The 19,591-nt window shown below is 35.0% G+C and overlaps 1 protein-coding gene across 3 annotated transcripts; it reads left to right on the forward strand.

Annotated features, from left to right (window-relative positions):
• Positions 1-89: 89 nt before the first annotated feature.
• LOC140162985 (monocarboxylate transporter 12-like) lies at positions 90-19,256 on the forward strand. 3 transcript variants are annotated; one of them, XM_072186313.1, is made up of 4 exons: positions 90-199; positions 12,997-13,140; positions 13,795-14,634; positions 15,687-19,256. In XM_072186313.1, the coding sequence occupies exons 2-4, from the start codon at positions 13,080-13,082 to the stop codon at positions 15,953-15,955; spliced, it is 1,170 nt and encodes a 389-aa protein (XP_072042414.1). In that variant the 5' UTR covers positions 90-199; positions 12,997-13,079; the 3' UTR covers positions 15,956-19,256. The 3 variants fall into 3 exon arrangements, with proteins under 3 accessions (XP_072042414.1, XP_072042413.1, XP_072042416.1); XM_072186312.1 differs by lacking the exon at positions 90-199 and adding an exon at positions 5,301-5,909; XM_072186315.1 differs by lacking the exon at positions 90-199 and adding an exon at positions 12,816-12,883.
• The last annotated feature ends 335 nt before the right edge of the window (positions 19,257-19,591 follow it).

The following is a 19,591-nucleotide window of genomic DNA, read 5'->3' on the forward strand; positions in this document are numbered from 1 at the left end:
AATACTTATCGCCTTTCACCCCTTCCCGGGGTATAGGCGGGGGTATAGGCCGCCAACAAGTGTCCTCCAGATCTGGCTGTCTTGGGCTTTGACTTCAATCTCACTCCAGCTGTATCCCATCTTTCTAGTATCAGTCTGTAAGTCCCTTCGCCAGCTGTTTCTTGGTCGGCCAATACACCGCTTTCCCTGAGGGTTCCAGGTGAGTGCCTATCTTCCAGTTGGAGAACCTTCCTCTTTCAAGATAATTTCTCTAAGTTCACTTGTTAACGTTTCTGTAGTCAAAATGCTTTAGTATAAAAAGAAGAAAAAAATGAAAACCAAGAACTACAAACACCTAGTTTATATCTCATAATATTATTTACATAATTATTTCGAAAATGGAAGAACAGGAATAACGTAGAGAAAACATAGGACGTTATCGAGTTGAAGGAAGGATTTAGTATTAATACGTAGTTTAAAGGCATATTAAAAAGCAGCATGTTTGGTGTTGCGTGTACGTGGGGTGGGTGTATGTGTGAATTTGATATGTGCTTCTTTTATTTCACCGGTTTCAGTCTTAACCAAATTATGGCATATGTATGCATTAATATTGAACATTTCCCGGTAAAGTCTTTCTCAAATTTGATAAAAGTGGTTTTCCAAGTAAAGTGTTTGGATGCGAGCCGTTAGACCAATAGGCCTATAAAATAAACGCCGTGTCAGACAAAAGTCTTTGGACATGGCAAAAGTTCGAAGTCAGCAAAAACATCTAAATCCAGCGATGCTGAGGTCTTCATCAGTGCTCGGGCCCCAGTAAAAATTAGAAATACTCGGAGACTCGTTTCTGATTAGAAAACATTAGCACAAACGTGTATATCTAACCCGAGCTCTACCCCTAACCCCTAAACCTAACCTTAAACCCTAACCCTAACCCTATACCCTAACTGAAAACATTGTATATTTTCCGTTTTCAGACTATTGAAAGACCTGATTTGATTGGTTGATGTGCAGAATAAGCCAATTATTTTGTCTAATTTCTTTCCTAACAAGTAATACGCGTCCATTAACCTTAAGTGTGCAACATGTATTGAGTGACAAACAGTACAGGGTGAGTAAAAAAAAAGTGCAATAGAGCAAACAATCGATATTTATGCAAGAACCAAGTCAAACTTTCCCATTATTGAAAATTTTATAAATGCCACACTCAAAAGTCACCTTCTGTGAAAATATGAAGTGAATCGCGACTACCGTTTAATTTTTAAGTCCTTTTGCTGCGATACCCAATTTCGTTATTGTCCACGAGATACCATGTATTTTGAATGAGAGCACACAATGCACGGTAAAGGCATTAGCTCTGAAACTGACATCAACTTAAAAAAGGTTGATTTTTGCGTTATTTTAATTTCTTTTTTTCTGTTCAAACAAACTTTCTAACATTACTTTAAGTCCTTCATACCTCACTCGACTCCAACTCCAGTTTTTTAATCCCAATATGTCCAACTTACTGGATATTTCCCTCGCTTTGCGGTAATTCCCTCGCTTTGCACCACTGAGGTCCCGGGTTCAAGCCCCGGCGCGGCCCAAGGACTCATCATGTGCATTTGGTTTATCCCGATCCATGCTCGCTCTCGCAGGTTTTCTCCGGGATCTCCGGTTTCCTCCTGCTTTCAAAATCGGTGATTAGTTGTTTCGTTATCAAAAACTTCCTTCACCCAATGGAATTTGGGGAGCTGCAGAAAATGGGTGGATGTTACAATCTAAGTGCGGATAGGTTTGCGCCGGGTTCGGCTGCAACTAGCCTAGTTGATGCGATCTGATTGTGATGATTCTCTACGTAGCGAAATTACAGCGCTTTGAATCCTCTGGAAAAAGCGCTATATAAATTCCGAAATTTATTTATTTATTTATTTATTATATTTTGTAATTCACTCCACTTCAATTTGCGCGCATTTTATTTTGACATTTGAAAAAAAATCCGCCTACAAATGTGTATGTTTTTGATTGAGAAAAAACATCTTTAAAGTAAAGGTAAAATGAAAATAACAACAAATAATGTTTCTTTTCCTTAAAAAAAGACTAAGGGCAATAACACTTTGGGTGCTCCATTTAATTTCAATACCAATGAGGTTAAGAAAATGACAGTTGTTCCAAATCTACCTTACACAGAGTCTCTTAGATGTCTCTTGGACAAACATTAAAATTGGGTATCGCTATAAAATTTGTCATAAAAACAAAATGGTAAATGCTAATTCCTTTATTTCTTCACACAAGGTTGCTGATGAATATATCATATATGAAATGTTTTCAAACCTAAAAGGTTCAACTCGGTTCTTTAATAAAAATGGATTCTTTTCTCTATTGCACTTTTTTGACTCACCCTGTATTTACCATGATTAAATCATTGATATGCACATGTATTTAATTTTACAGCAGAATGTGAAATATTTATTTATCTTTTAATCTGTTTTTAGCGGGAAAAGAGAATCATTATATTTATACCTGTATCATGGTAAAACAATAAAAACAATTCTGTATCGTTGTGTAATTGATGCATTCTTTTGATTTCACGAAGGAACTCTTGATAAACACGTTATCATTGATTTACATGTACAACCCTCTTCCCTAGTAAAAGTGGCACAATTTTGATTTTACCCTTTCGTTGTTAACTAAGCATATATCTCGAGATTGAAACAAGCAAATTGAACAGAACAAACGGCAATTGAAAGCTAAGACTACGCCCTTGAGCAACGTTAAATTTAACCTGACCTTTGACCTTGGATGAAAATGATCCCTGACACTTGGGGAGTATGAAACCACAAAGGTCATCTGAGGTCAAAGGTCAGGTCAAATTTAAAGTTGGTTCGACAGATCGGGCTGTAACTAGGAGAAATGTAGTAGGCCTATAATCAGACAGACTTGACTAGGGGGAAGCTTACTTATTTGTGTCTTCTAGTTATCCATCATATACCCTAGGCCCTGCATAACGAAATTCAACAATATTCAATATCCAAAGCAATATCCTCACTACAATAGGCCCCCAAAACAGAACTCCCACCCCACATAATCGCACATTGACACGAAAGCTGCATTCCATGAAGCATTTCTTTCGTATTTGATCATCTTCTACTCTTCCCTAAAAAATCATTATAATACCAAATCTAATCACCATGGAATTCACCATATCCCGTCCAGCTCACATTGGGCGCCACATTCCTTTTTTAAAGGAATTTTTATTCAGTCTAATCTTGTTGCACCATATACTCATTAATTGCGCAAAGAGTCCAACTGCAATGAAGCTGTTATAAAGAGCTTCAAGTTGAAGTTGCAGCAGCAACAACAAATGCTGTCGTTCTCTAGTTTATTATACTTTTATGGACAAAACAACCTTTGTCTCAGCGTTTGCCGCATTACCCTACGCGATCGTTATTATTTTTAGTTGTCAGAAAATGGGGGGGGGGTCAATAATTCGGACGCGAAGCCCCCCAAAAAAAAATAAAACCAGTGTGCCAAAAATTCAATAGAAAAGGAAATCCAGCGTCCTTTGTTTCAAATAAAACAACCAAACAAAATAACTGCATAGCATATACCTTCCTGACCAAATGTTTCAGAGACAAATCTCTTTTCTTAGCCTCATTTAATTAAAAAACATACGTTTATCAATTTACAGTGTTATAATAATAAGAAGAATAAGGAATATAATACTAATAATAAATCAATAATTAATATACTTATAATATAATATAATATAATATAATATAATATAATATAATATAATATAATATAAATAATATAATATAATATCCCAGCAATCACTAAAATGTTCTTAAAACGTTACAAACGTATCATAGACACATTTTAGTTTTCTTCAAAACATTTTTTAAATGTTATTAAAACAACATTGAAAAATGTCGGGTTATATATAAAGGTCATAAGACATTTTTAAAATGCTATTGTAAAATAATTTTGTCAACTCTTTCATAACATACAATTGTTTTGCATGTTGTTTTCAAAAATGCTTTGAGAACCCGGGTTGAGAACGTTATTAAAACGTTTTATAACCTTCTATATACAACTCTGGGATACGTATAAATATAGGACTAATCATAATACTAATAATATAATATACCGGGTAATATAATAATGTAATATAATATAATACAATACAATACAATATAATATAATAAAGGGTTCACAAAAAATAACTCCCCCCCCCCTTAAAATTACAAAACATTTCTTTGCATAACTTGACATACATTTCGTTGATTTGAAAAATTAAAAAACCTTTTTAAAAAAATCTTTTTGCTTTGGCCAAAAATAATCACATTTTCCAAAAATGATGCTTTCAGAAAAAGTTGCACTTTTCCACATCCTATACATGTAGTGTACAAAAACATTCTCGATATCAATGTTTTGATTGAATTAATGTTGTTTTTGTTATCTTTAATTTTTATGTATACGATAACCCCGTCAACCATGCAATCATCTTGCAGCATAAAACAATCACATAGATGATTCATTGACATGTACGGGGTATTTCTAGAAGGTTTTATGGTAAAATCAATTTAGGAGTTACAAAACATTTCTTTGCATAACTTGGCATTCATTTTATTGATTTGAAAAAATTAAAAGCCTGTGAATAAAGGCATCATTTTGCTACCCAACCAACGTTATCCCTTCTCAAAATCATTTTGTTTTGGTAAAAAGTAATCACATTTTTCAAAGATGCTTTGAAAAAATTACACACTCAACATCCCATACATGCAATGTACAAAACTTTCTCGATATCAATGTTATGATTATTGTTTTTTTCCTTCACCTTTCTGTCCTTGATCCCTTAGTCACCCATGCAATCATCACGTAGTGCAAAATAATGATTCGTTGAAGCTAATTTTGACATAAATGAGGATGTTGAAAAGTGCAACTTTTTCTGAAAGCATCATTTTTGAAAATGTGATTATTTTTGATAAAAACAAAAAGATTTTTAGAAGAATGAATTTTGAGAGGGTAGAAAAACGATTACTTTATTCGCAGGTTTTTAAATTTTTTCAAATCAACGAAATGTATGTCAAGTTATGTAAAGAAATGTTTTGTAATTTAAGGGGGGTTACTTTTTGTGAACCCTTTACTATTTGAATGACATTAATGTTATTTATAATTATACAAACCCCGTGATACAAACACGGGATATAGTCGAAACAGATGAAACGCTACATATCCGTGCATTACTATACATGTAGTCAAAGATCTTTGATGTAGCCTACATTTTAGGCTACATGTAGTAGAGTTTGTATCGTAATGACGTCACTTTTTAATTATTCATGTTTACCGCTCACTGGATAGCATATAATACATTTATTTACATGATTGATACATAACCAAAGCTGCCGAGTGGGCCATCTAGTAAATTCATGTACATTGTAGGCCTAGACTTGATATCGCCACCGCATGCAATCACGACCGATACAACGTCGAAGATAGCCTATCAATGAATGTCAGCACAGTGAGAATCTGTGATGTCAGTCGCTAGCTCGTTCACGTAGCGGTTCCGTTGTCGCGCTATCTATTAAGTATTATGATTATCGGTACTCATTGATATGTTATGTCTGTTATGTCAATATTTATATAGGCTAGTTCTACTTACAGTTACATGTACATTTCAATAATCAATGCCATGATGCAGCAAATGTTTCGTTCGCTACCTTCGAATGTGACATTCTAATTGAATGGCATGATGGCAGCCATGGCTAGAAAAACGAGTAAGCTTAGATGCGTCGCAATTATCATGAGTTGCTTTACCGTACGTCTTATTATCCACGGTATGCTGTATTCGATAGGACTGTTTTTCATTGAATGGAAGGAATATTTTGCAGCGAGTGCAACAAAAATCAGCTTGATAGGATCAATATTCAACGGAGTATTTTTGTCATCGTGTAAGTTACTACTGCTGTAATTTCCAATTGAGTTCACTACCCAGCAAACACAAAGGTCTTGAAAACGTTCTTTGAAAAAATACTATAGGCCTAAACGTTTTAAAAGGCCAAAAGTAGAATTATATTGTTAATTACACTGAAAGCCAAACTGGAGTCTAGGGGACCGTTCACAAACACTTGTAAGGGGCCTGATGCAAAAAAATTTCATCGCAAAAATTTTTCGGGGCCCCCTTTAAAGACCCCACAAATTTTAGGGTCCCCTTTTTGACATGAAAATTATGGGTCAACCCCATAGAAAAGCATATAAACTCAATTTTTCCAAATAAATTTGTTGTCATTTTTTCAGCCTCCCCCTTAGGAGGGTCAAAATTTCAGGGCCCCTTCTTGCATCAGGCCCCCCTTATAAGTGTTTGTGACCGGTCCCTAGGTGACTCTAAAAGTAGAGTCCAGCCACTCTGCGACTCTATGTCTAAAATGACTCCATATTGGGAGTCATTTGACTCCCTTGAAGAGTAATAAATTTTTTGATTCCGCTGAAGAGTCACTGTTGATGACACAGGAGTCATTTGACTCCCAATATAGAGTCATTTTATACATAGAGTCGCGTAGTGGCTGGACTCTGCTCCTAGAGTAACCCAGACTCCATTAATAGAGTGTCCCTCAGCTAGCATCGATTTAATCACCCCTCGGGTTCCAAAATTCTGACTGAGTCTATCTTATTCAGAATTTCCCACAGAATTCAAAAATCAATTTCTTACTCGCCAAAGCGCTGGCCATGGGGGTGAAAATTTCACTTTTTTTACCAAAAACCTCCATTTTAATAGGAAAATCCTCAAAATCAGTATTTTGATTATTTCATTAGTATTTGGTAAGCTTTTGATGTCTTTTTGGTGTCAAATTAAAGCTACGCAACTGTTCCTGACAATCAATTTGAAATCTTTTTCATATAAGGTAATATTAATGTTGAAAAAAGACAAAATTTGGGCAAAAATCATGTTTTTTAATCATTTTTAATTCTTTTTCGCTTTTCAAATGTTTTGAAATCTCTAATGTGACTTAAAATACAACTCTGTGTGTTTAGCCTAAGAGACAATATTCTTCTGATTACAAAAATGTCTATTTTTCAAAAAAATAGTGAATTTAAAGGTAAGAAATGCATTTTTACCAAAACCTCCATTTTAAAGTAAAATTCTAAAAATCAGTATTTTGACCATTTGCTCAGTATTTGATGAGCTATTGATGTCTTTTTGGTGTCAAATTAAAGCTACGCAACATATCTTGACAATTATTTGTAATGTTTTTCACATAAAGTCATTTAATGTTGAAAAAAGACAAAATTTGGGCAAAAATCATGTTTTTTATAATTTTTATCAATTTTTGTTTTTTCAAATGTTTTCAAATATTTATGTCACTTAAAACACAATTCTGTATAATAAGCCTAAAAGACAATATTGTTTTGATTACAAAAATGTTTTTTTCCCCAAAAAATAGTGAATTTAAAGGTAAGAAATGCATTTTTTACCAAAAACCTCCATTTTAAAGTATAAAATTCTAAAAATCAGTATTTTGACCATTTGCTCAGTATTTGGTGTGCTATTGATGTCTTTTTGGTGTCAAATTAAAGCTACGCAACATTTCTTGACAATTATTGGTAATCTTTTTCACATAAAGTCATTTAATGTTAAAAAAGACAAAATTTGGGCAAAAATCATGTTTTTTATAATTTTTTTGAATTTTTGGTTTTTCAAATGTTTTGAAATATTTATGTCACTTAAAACACAATTCTGTATAATAAGACTAAAAGAAAAGCCTAATATTCTGCTGATTACAAAAATATGTCTTTTTTCATGAAAATAGTAAATATAAATGTGCGAATTGGATTTTTTACCAAAAACACCCATTAAAAAAATTCTAAAAATCGGTATTGTGACCATTTTATCAATATTTGGTGAGCTATTGATGTGTTTTTGGTGTCAAGTTAAAGCCATGTAAGTGCTCATGACAATCAAATGTAATCTCTTTCACACGAAGTACTTCTTATGTTCAAAAATACCAAAGTTGGGCAAAATTATGGTTAATAACTTTTGTTTCTTTTAATGTTTTTGAAACATTTAATGTGATTTGAAGCATAATTTTGTATGTTTACCCTAAGAGGCATTTTTCTTTTGATTGCAAACATATCTTTTTTCATGAAAATAGTGATGCAAAGGTGAGAAATGCATTGTTTTAAACCAAACACCCTCATTTAAAAGGAAAATGCCCAATATTGTTATTTTGACCATTTTTAGGCTGAAAGATTCAAGCCAGGTATACCAACTTGGTGTGGGGAACAAAGACAAAGACAAGATAAAAACTAATGCAGTAGGTAAACCAGAATGGTGTACATGCACTGTTACGTCTGCATTAGAAAAAAATCCAAAACCACAGGGATGGTAGACAAAGTTAACAAAAATTTTTAGGCTATTAAGTAAGCTATTGATGTCTCTTGGAAGCACATGATGTCACAGGAAAGCCATATAGTTGTTCCTGGCAATACATTTGTAATATTTTGGATTATGAAGTACTTAATCTAACTACCAAGTTAAAAGTCCATTATACTTTAGAATAATTTGACAAGGGCAAAATAAAAATCATGGAGTTTACTGCAGAAACCAATTGCGAGTTGCACCAACACCAACCCCATAGGTCAACATTGTTGGTGGCCATGATGGGTTATCATTAAGTATGGATCTACGTTTAGCTTTGGTCATTCAGTTTATCTGAGATGAAACCATATGGGGGTTCTACTAGTCCAGGACCCTATGACGTGTCAGTGGGACCCTGGTACAACATCGTGACAGATAGTAAGCGTCACTTATCTGCCTTCTAACATCTTCATGACATTGTCAACTACACTCTCTACCAGCAAGGGAAGATCCGCCAAATGAGCTGCGCTAATACGTGCAGGGATTGACAGAACACTGGTGCATCAAATGTCATGAACTGGGTGCTGGTCTATGCAAGGAGAAGTATAAACACATTCACAGGACCCTCCCCCCCCCCCAGTGTAAAAACTAGTCATCACGACTGTAGTATGCTTAAAGGAATAGGAGTACTAGACCAAGTAAAAACCACAATATCAATCTCATTCTTGAATCGGTGATGATAAGACGCAACCACTTCCATAGAAACACCGACAATGTTGACCAACTGGTCAACATGTGCCAGGAATACAACCTTTAGACCTGCCCATATGAGATTTCTCCAGCCCAGAAACTGTCTTTGGGCTTGGTGTCATCCAGCTGGATTGATGCACATGGGACCACATTCTATTTTACAGCAAGTTATAGTGTGAGTAATGTTCCTACAATACAGTAGAATTGGATTCCGACCAATGTATCATCAGTATCCTATACTTCTTACCAGTCTGCGAACTAGCAAAAGGAAGCCTGCCAAAAGACCCAAGTTCAACTGAATGAAGCTGCAAGAATCTGCTCTGAGGCTTCAAGTTGGGGCTGCCAAACTGATTCTAAGCCCTGGATTTGGATGACACATCATCAACAATCTGTGGCAGGTATGATATCTTTGAAAACGCAATCCGACAAGTGGCAGCAGAGAGAATAGTTGTCAAGCATTCATTTAAGCTGGGTTTCAGACAAGACAATCAAATTGAAATAGAAAGGGATGAGGACAAGAAGAATGAAGAACTTGAACACCTTCCTGAATGAATCCTACAAAGTGGATGAACTTGATGCAATCATCAAACAGATGAAACTGGTAATTTATACACAGCCACCTGTAAAATCAACCAGGCTTTTCATTTCTTGCCGGTATTCACTTTCATGGGTATAAATTTAAATTGGGTGTAGAGTCAACATGTGGTTTTAAAGTTTAAACTGGTTACGGTATTTGAATGTTCCAAATTGTTCCCAGGGGGGCACTCATGTATAAAAGTTGTAAGCATCCGCGTAAATTGACTTTAAAAAATGACCCTAAGCTAGGATATTGAAAATGTGTCAAACTAACCCTAAACGAGGATTTTACTCAAATAAAAACACCCTAAGCGAGGAATTAGTTTGAAATTTAACAAGCATAGACATTATTATAAAACCCTAAGCGAGGAATTGGTTTGAAATGTGCCACACTAAAACAGGATAGACATTGCGTGTGTCGGTATGAGTGTCATTCATCGGCAGGCTTAAAATTAAAATGAACCCCGTTATGTTTTCATCTCAGGCATACTAACTGAATGACCAAAGCTAAACGTAGAACCATACTTAAAATGATAACCCATCATGGCCATACTCAATGTTGACCATATAGGGGTTGGTGTAGGTGAAGCTCGCAATTGGTTTCTACAGTAAACTCCGTGATTTTTATTTTGCCCTTGTCAAATTATTCTAAAGTATAATGGACTTTTTAACTTGGTAGTTAGAATAAGTACTTCATAATCCAAAATATTACAAATGTATTGCCAGGAACAACTACACGGCTTTCATGTGACATCAAGAGACATCAATAGCTTACTTCATAGCCTAAAAATGGTCAAAATAACAATATTGGGCATTTTCCTTTTAAATGAGAGTGTTTGGTTTAAAACAATGCATTTCTCACCTTTGCACTCACTATTTTCATGAAAAAAGATATGTTTGCAATCAAAAGTATAATGCCTCTTACGGTAAACATACACAATTATGTTTCAAATCACATTAAATGTTTCAAAAACATTTTAATGTTTTTGAAACATTTTATGTGATTTAAAAAAAGAAACAAAAGTTATTATTCATGATTTTGCCCAACTTTGGTATTTTTGAACATAAGAAGTACTTCGTGTGAAAGAGATTACATTTGATTGTCATGAGCAGTTACATGGCTTTAACTTGACACCAAAAACACATCAATAGCTCACCAAATATTGATAAAATGGTCACAATACCGATTTTTTAATTATTTTTTTTTAATTAAAAATCCAATTCGCACATTTATATTTACTATATTCATGAAAAAAGACATATTTTTGTAATCAGCAGAATATTGTCTTTTAGTCTTATTATACAGAATTGTGTTTTAAGTGACATAAATATTTCAAAACATTTGAAAACCCAAAAATTAATAAAAATTATAAAAAACATGATTTTTGCCCAAATTTTGTCTTTTTTCAACATTAAATGACTTTATGTGAAAAAGATTACAAATAATTGTCAAAAAATGTTGTGTAGCTTTAATATTAATTTGACATCAAAAAGACATCAATAGCTAACCAAATACTGAGCAAATGGTCAAAATACTGATTTTTAGAATTTTTACTTTAAAATGGAGGTTTTTGGTAAAAAATGCATTTCTTACCTTTAAATTCACTATTTTTTGCAGACAATTTTTTTTGTAATCAGAACAATATTGTCTTTTAGGCTGATTATACAGAATTGTGTTTTAAGTGACATGAATATTTCAAAACATTTGAAAAACCAAAAATTAATAAAAATTATAAAAAACATGATTTTTGTCTTTTTTCAACATTTAATGACTTTATGTGAAAAAGATTGCAAACGATTGTCAAGAAATGTTGCGTAGCTTTAATTTGACACCAAAAGACATCAATAGCTCACCAAATACTGAGCAAATGGTCAAAATACTGATTTTTAGAATTTTACTTTAAAATGGAGGTTTTGGTAAAAATTGCATTTCTTACCTTTAAATTCACTATTTTTTTTTTAAAAAGACATTTTTGTAATCAGAAGAATATTGTCTCTTAGGCTAAACATACGGAGTTGTATTTTAAGTCATATTAGAGATTTCAAAACATTTGAAAAGCCAAAAAGTATTAAAAATGATTAAAAAACATGATTTTTGCCCAAATTTGGTCTTTTTTCAACATTAATATAACCTTATATGAAAATGATTTCAAATTGATTGTCAGGAACAGTTGCGTAGCTTTAATTTGACACCAAAAAGACATCAAAAGCTCACCAAATACTGATGAAATAATCAAAATACTGATTTTGAGGATTTTCCTATTAAAATGGAGGTTTTTGGTAAAAAAGTGAAATTTTCACCCCCATGGCCAGCGCTTTGGCGAGTAAGAAATTGATTTTTGAATTTTGTGGAAAATTCTGAATAAGATAGACTCTGTCAGAATTTTGGAACCCGAGGGGTGATTAAATCGATGCTAGCTGAGGGACTAAACTCCATTACAGGGTCACTCCGACTGCACAGTTGTTGCAACTCAAACAAAATGAATTAACCCAACTTAACCTTTTTTAATTAAACTTTTGACTACTTCCCCGCAAACTTAAGATTAAGCTTTAGGCATATAACTCTATTTCCGTACTCAGTTCATATCTATTCATGCTATAACCACTCTTTGATGAAGTTTGCTACACTGTATGCCACACTCAATGTTCGTCTCAATGTTGTGTGAATTAAACATTTTAAGTAAAGTATTCAGTTTTGATAACCCATTCAAGTACTGCTATCTGCTAACCAAATGATCTTCTTGAGTTAAGTTACTGTTAGCATTCGTTGGCATAATCAGAAGAGTTGAAGCATTCGGTTACCTCCAAATTGTAAGTAAAGTCAACATGACCCAAAATGAGTGACAGTTAGTATCTTACCTACCTTTGTAAGGCGGATCAGGTTAGTCTAAAGCAGTATTCAGACTTTTTATTGTACGTAAAATATTGTATGTAACATATCTACGTTGTTTAATCTATTGCCATTCTATTTCCAGTAATGTTTAAGTTCTAACGAATGTTTGATGACGTAAAATCGATAATATATTTCTGCTAGATATTATATGTAACATATTATCGATTTTTCGTCATCAAACATTCGTTAGAACTTAAACATTACTGGAAATAGAATGACAATAGATTATATAACGTAGATATGTTACATGCAATATTGCACGTCTAATACTCGGAGTCTGTGGAGCGCTTAAGGTTCATATACTTGGCCGGGGATACTTGGCCGCCGATCATGCATGCCATGGTCATGATGTAAGTTAACAAATCTTTACCTCTGTGGTGGACTATTTTTTCTTAATTTGCTTTTATACATATTCATAAAGATTGTAACATGATATATTTGGTACATTTTATTCCACATATAGCTCTCTTTGGATCTGCCCTGTCACATCGATTCAGTCTTCGAACCACCACCATAGTAGGAGGTTTAATCGCAGCCTGCTCACTCATGATAACATCCACGCTAACAGACTCACTGTCCCACATCATAGCTACATATTCAGTTTTAGGTAAGTGGATATTCATGATATTTGAACTTTTTATTTTTGAATACTGTTGGTATTAAACGCCATGTGTTGAAGGGAGCATAACCTCTAACCTATATGTAGGCCAACTACAGAGGACGACAGTCAGGTATTTAAAAAATCAGGGGCCACCTTCCAAGCAAATTAATACATGGCGATGGATGGTTAGACTAAGCTTTATTTTGAGTCTATGACCCTCATAATAACCCCCATGACCCCATTATACGGTTATATTGTGGTCTAAAATTAAACTCATGTTCAATATTTATCTGCCCAACCCCTCCGAAAAGGAGAGGGAAGAATTGGAAAGGTTTTTTTTTTTTTTGGAAGGGCAAAAAGTGGGTGGGGGCAAGCAATTTTTGGCATGTCGAAGGGGCATGCAAGAAATATTTTGGAATCGTTCTAATATGCAAAATTTCATGCTCCCTACGCCGGGCCCTACGCTCGCATAAAGTTTGCAAATTGGGTTCCTAAAAATTTAGCATGTGCAAAGGGGGGAGTGATATTTTGATTAGGTTTAAGTTTATGATCAAATGGCTTTAGGATGGCTACCGCTAAATCTAAGTTACGTACTCTTTGTTTTTATCAGTAGCCGCCAATAAAACCAATGTGTGATATGTGATTTTGATCTCTTTTCAGGTTTGGGTTTGGGAATTGCATTCCTGTCCGTCCAATCAATTCTTGTTTTTAATTTTGACAAACATCTTGGAACAGCAAACAGCTTTACAAACTGTGGCGCAGGTTTTGGAATGTTCGTTATGCCTCCGGTCTTCCGATTCCTGTTGCATGAATTTGGATGGCGCGGTTGTCTTTTCATTTCCGCTGGAATTTACGCTAATATATGTGTATGTGGAGCTTTTTTACGCCCATCACCCTCGGAGAAGAAGATTCGAAACGCCAAGAAAGAGGCTGTAAAGAACACGGTTGCTGACGGACAAACCTCAGACCTTCCAAATAACAATAGAATTTTATCAACAATCACGGGAATGTTGAAGGCTGTCAAAAAGTCCTTTGACATCTCCTTATTTTATACCAACGCTCAATTTGTAGCATATTTTATCGTAGGTTTCCTGTGTGGTATGTGTGTTTCACCTGTAATGGTCTACTTGGCTCCCAAAGCTGTCGACAGCGGCTTGACAAAAACAGAAGCGTCATTGCTTTTAAGTTTGCTCGGACTTGGAAACACTGTTGGAAGATTTGCTGGAGGGTTTATTGCAGACTACGGTCCCTTGTCAACATCTACAATCTACGGTTTTGCATATTTTGCAACAGGATTATCGACAATACTGCTACCTTTCGGTGATACTTTTGCTGTTTTAGCATCAATTTCACTTTCTCTTGGCTTCAGTGGTGGCAGCTGCCATGGATTACATTTATTAGTTGCCAAAGAGTTCGTTGGATTGGATAAGGCATCTGGGGCTCTGTCGTGGTTTTATGTAAATTTTGCAATTGGATGCGCTGTGAATATCTTCCTTGCAGGTAAATAAATAGATTTATATAACAAAATCCTTATGCATCGAGGGTTTAGAACCAAAAAGCCTAATGTGATTGTGAGTTACGGCTTTCTGGTTCTCAACTCTTGACAAAATAGATTTAGTTTTTATAGAACGAGTAAATGGTAATGGCAACTGTTTTGGATTAATTACATTTTCCTCCCTACACACACATCTACTCACCCCATATCCCCACTCCCAAACATCAATACACCCTTCAGGACAACACCCCCCCCACCCCCCCCCCCACACACACACACACACACACACCATTGTATAAACACTCACACATCACAAGCAAAGTTGAGATATTGGCGATGTAGACTCATGTAGTATTCCAGGAGCACTATACATTTACTATATCATAAATACTCACACACCGGCAAGGAAAGTTCAGATATTGTTGATATAGTGTTCTAGGAGCACTTCAGCCCTAATGTGATCCTTAGCTTTTCTTTCATATTTACCTTTACCATTATGTCTTTGACGTGCTTAGAGTTACCAAATATGACACCTAGCTCCTGTCGAATGTACTCTAGAGCACACCATTCGAAATTTTAAGCTCATTTTGTATTGTAAGGGCACCTGGATTAAAAAATTGTACTTTGTGCTTCCGTGGAGATTTTTAAAGTTTTAAAGGCCCATTCAGTGATTTGCTCATTCGGACGATCGTAAAAAATCATCCAAATTAAGATTTTGGTACCTTTGTCATTGTTATAAATATGTAAACATAGCCTGTTAGTGGTTCAGCCTAAAGCCGTATATTTAAGACAAAAATGAGGAATTTATATAAATCTGTAAATTAGATACTGACAGTATCGAAATTAGCTACATGTATTCGAATGGGGCTTGAACTTCGTTAATACTGCTGTTTTCTTTGTGTTTTGCCAAAATTTTCATTTCAAAAATACTAAATGACAATTTGAATGACATATCCTTCACTTTTAAGCAATTTATAAACAATTTTACTTTTTTTTCACTTTCGCTGGGATCACTGAATGGGTCTTTAATTTGTTTTCCATCTCTTATTCCACACAGGATGTCTGGTAGATTTGACAGGCAGTTACCATGCATCATTATTGACAGCAGGAGGCTTCGGTTTGTTGGCAGCAGTTATCTTATTTACAGAACCTCGATTACAGCAGCTTTACCAATCACGCTGTAAAAGACGTGCAGTTGGACAAGAAGAATCTGCAGAGTATCGTCATGAACAGTTAGAAAACGATACACTGCATTCTAACCAAGTTTACAGAAATGGACAAGAACGCTGTATCGATGTGTCAATGGAAATTAGCACGTCTACATAACAAATGACTTTCATAGATCTTTATTATATTACCAATACCGTTTTATATTGTGCTATTCATAGTGAAAACCAGTGGCGTAGCGTGGCCCTGCGTGAGTCATCTTATTGGGGGGCACCGACCATGATGGGGACACCGGGTCTGATGGGGGGGGGCACAAACTGTTTTTCGGCAATTTTCGTATGGGATTTTCTAAATTTTGCAATGGGGCACCTGCCCCCCCCCCCACCCCCGGTGTCCCTCTGACGCAAAGCCACTGGTGAAAGCTATCCAGGCCAACTATCATACTTTTACACAACCAAAGATTTGCTACCAAAATGCTTTAGTATAAGAAAGCAAAAGTCTAAGCAAAAACACCTAGTTTACATATTTTATTTTTATATCGGCATAGTTATATATACATATTGCTTACATATAAGAACTCAAAAATGGCCACGAAGGTAGTGAAAACATGCACCATTTTCAAGCAAAGGGGACATTCGAAAATAAAAGTGCTACCCATGCTCGTTAATCAACCCTCAGAACAGACCTTAAATGGCATAACTGCAACGGTAGCAAATTTGCTACCCTATATGGTGCAACTGTCCACATTTATACTACATACATTTTAAGTCGCTGGTAACCATTATTTCAAAAAAGGGTGTAGCTTTGAATTGATGTGATGGGATTCAATTTTATTCAATATCTTTGCTGACCAACAGATTGTTCTACGGTTTCACGATTTAAATTACTATATGGCCCGAGATTGCCGAGAAGGCATTGAGACAAACAGCATGCATGTGAAATGTTCCAAAGGTTAATGATCGAGAATGAAAAGAACAGATTAACTTTATCATGTTTTCTTTGTCTCCCTATAATACCCTCAATACCCTTTATAAAAAGCTTTCAAATGACATACTTGTAATATCATGCACCTTCAAATCAGGATGGTAAGATATGCTATTTTAACTCTGGGCTTTTAATGCCCGTTGTAACGGGTGTGCGCAAAGAATTATTATTGTATAATAACCACACATAAAATGATGCAATACAGACAGGTCCAGATTTATGTAGTCTTTCTTTAATATTGAGAATAGTATTGACCAAGGATGATACATTCGGGCCGAAATCCATGAAATGGACCTTGTAACAAGAAAATATAACCCTAATTGGCGATTTTTGGGAAAAAAGAGACCCTAAATGGCGATGTAACCAAAAATAGACCTCTAATCGTCAAGACCCTGTATGCTCAGTCAAAATTCTACCATTTTCTCCGTTTTTATTTAACGAGGATGCTTAGCACTTTTATATTCAAGTCCCCTGCGTTTCAAGTTGAAAGAAGAGGTACCAATACATATTTCTAGAACAAACCAAAGATAATAGTTAAACGTAACGAAAATAAGCAGCATTTTTGGTGGTGTGTGCCGTACAATGGGGTGTGGGTGTGTGTTCTTTTGTGTGGTGCATTTGTGATTGGGTTTTGAGTGGCTTTTTCTTACTCTTTGTAAACATTTTAGTGCAATACAAAAGAGCATCTATATAATTATCTGATATGCTCCCTAACTGCGAGGGACAGGATTTTATTGTTTGGGGAAGTGAATCTAATATATAGCACCTTGAACTTTTATATGGTATTATCAGCAAATAGGATTGAACAAGAATAAAGTAAAATATAGGACGTTTTCAAATTGAAAGAAATGATTAAATACATATTTCAAAAACAAACCAGAGTTAACATGTTTATAGTTATGGGGTGGGTGGGTGTGGGTGGTTAGCAGGTGTATGGGGGTGTTTTATGTGTGTGTTTTGTGTGTGATTCGCATATTATACTCTGGTTGCTCTACGAAAAAGGTATAAAAAATCAAAACGACTAATCCCTCCCATTAGCTCCTGCTGATTTACCATTATAGAGCTATCAACATGGTGTGAAAAGTGTGCCAACAGGTTTCATAATAACATTATTACATAACAATTATCTATTACATAACAATTTTCTATCTTTTGGATTGTCTACTGTGGTTTATCATTGGGGTGGGCTTGTCCAGCTGGGTGTGAAGTTGACCAAAGGGCGTAATTATCAGTAATTGGGCCTGGATTAATCCCATTCGAACATTGTCATTCTTTCCACGTGCTCCCAATACTTATATCACATTGGTAATACCCTACATCATCGACAGTTTCCTTTGGTACGCCCATTTCCTTTTTAAAGGAATTTTTATTCGTAACAAAATCCAACTATACTTCGCTCTTCATTTCATTGACTATTTAATATTTAAATTAGGAATATTGGGATTATTTTTGTAGAGCGTATGATTTCTAATTAATAACTGATACAATTGTATTTTTCTTTCAATAATTATATAAGTTTGAAAGTATATACAAATTTTATTGCAGCCAGGCTGTCACCTCTGACGTCACGCTGGTTAGATTGCATTCCCTGGCAGGGGTTTGTTGATATGAATGCAATGAAGTGAATAACAATACATTTGCCCAAATTTGAACAACTACTTTTTAAATTGTTATTATTATCATCGCTGTAATTGTTAATATTCCCCTTTTCTAAAAGTTTGACCCATGACACGGTCAAGAATAATGTGTCTCAAATGGGAGTACAGTGTATTAGACATAAAGAAAGCTGGTCTCGCCATCAGAAATTTATAAACTTGTTTACAAATGAATGAATAAACTTTTGAGCATTTATTTCACAAGGGGGCCAGATGAAAATAAACATATACCGGATCATGTGCACACCATGCAACATGTATTCTTGGCTCTCTGCCAATATCATATGTGACACGATCTGGTCCATGGGGGCCAAAGGAGGCATTTTGAGTTACTGTAATTATTACATTATACATGCAATAGGCTATCATTTACTGAAAACACTGAAGGTCTGGCATACTTGGTTCTAAAGTTATGAAGTTTTCTGATGCCTATTTTCCTATGTATTTTATTGTTTTTTACTCCATATTTTTGCCTTTATCTCAGTTTCAAATTTACCGCCTTTGGCCCCCATGGACCAGATCGTGTCACATATTAGGGGCCAGTTTCACAAAGGAATAAGATCGATTTAATAGGGGATTATGTATGGTAGATCAATCGTAAGGCTTTGTTGAACGGGGCCCTGGTGGTATTCCTTTGGTATACCTGCCGAATCCCTTCACTACACCATAGTCCCTGTTGAATGCCGATTTTGTGAGTGTGTTATTTTAACGTTGATTTGAGGAACACAATAAATACTTTGTAATGTCAGTGTTTACAAAATCAATTAACTATATAGAAAAGTAGTCAGCTTATACATTTGTGAGTATCCTTCTGAAATAGTTATCTCCCCCTCAGTATGGAAAATAGTGGCCTAATAAAAAAAAAAAAAAATACACATAAAGATAAGTTTGTTGTAATATTTATATCATTGTTATACCACCCCTTTTAAAGATATAAACCTTTCAAGTTTTTAAATAATGCAATAGACATGATATAGTGTAAATTGTTATGCAACTACCGCCGATGAGGGGTTCCCACAAGGTCCCATATTTGGGCCTTGACAAAACGATACCGATGATCTCTATCTTTGTTCGAATATCAAAACCTCTCATGATCGGCCAACCTGTTACATGCTTATTGGCTGGCAGAACGTTGTCTCAGTGTCAAGGCAACCAT

This window comes from Amphiura filiformis, chromosome 10 (assembly GCF_039555335.1).
Source record: "Amphiura filiformis chromosome 10, Afil_fr2py, whole genome shotgun sequence".
NCBI lineage: Eukaryota > Metazoa > Echinodermata > Ophiuroidea > Amphilepidida > Amphiuridae > Amphiura > Amphiura filiformis.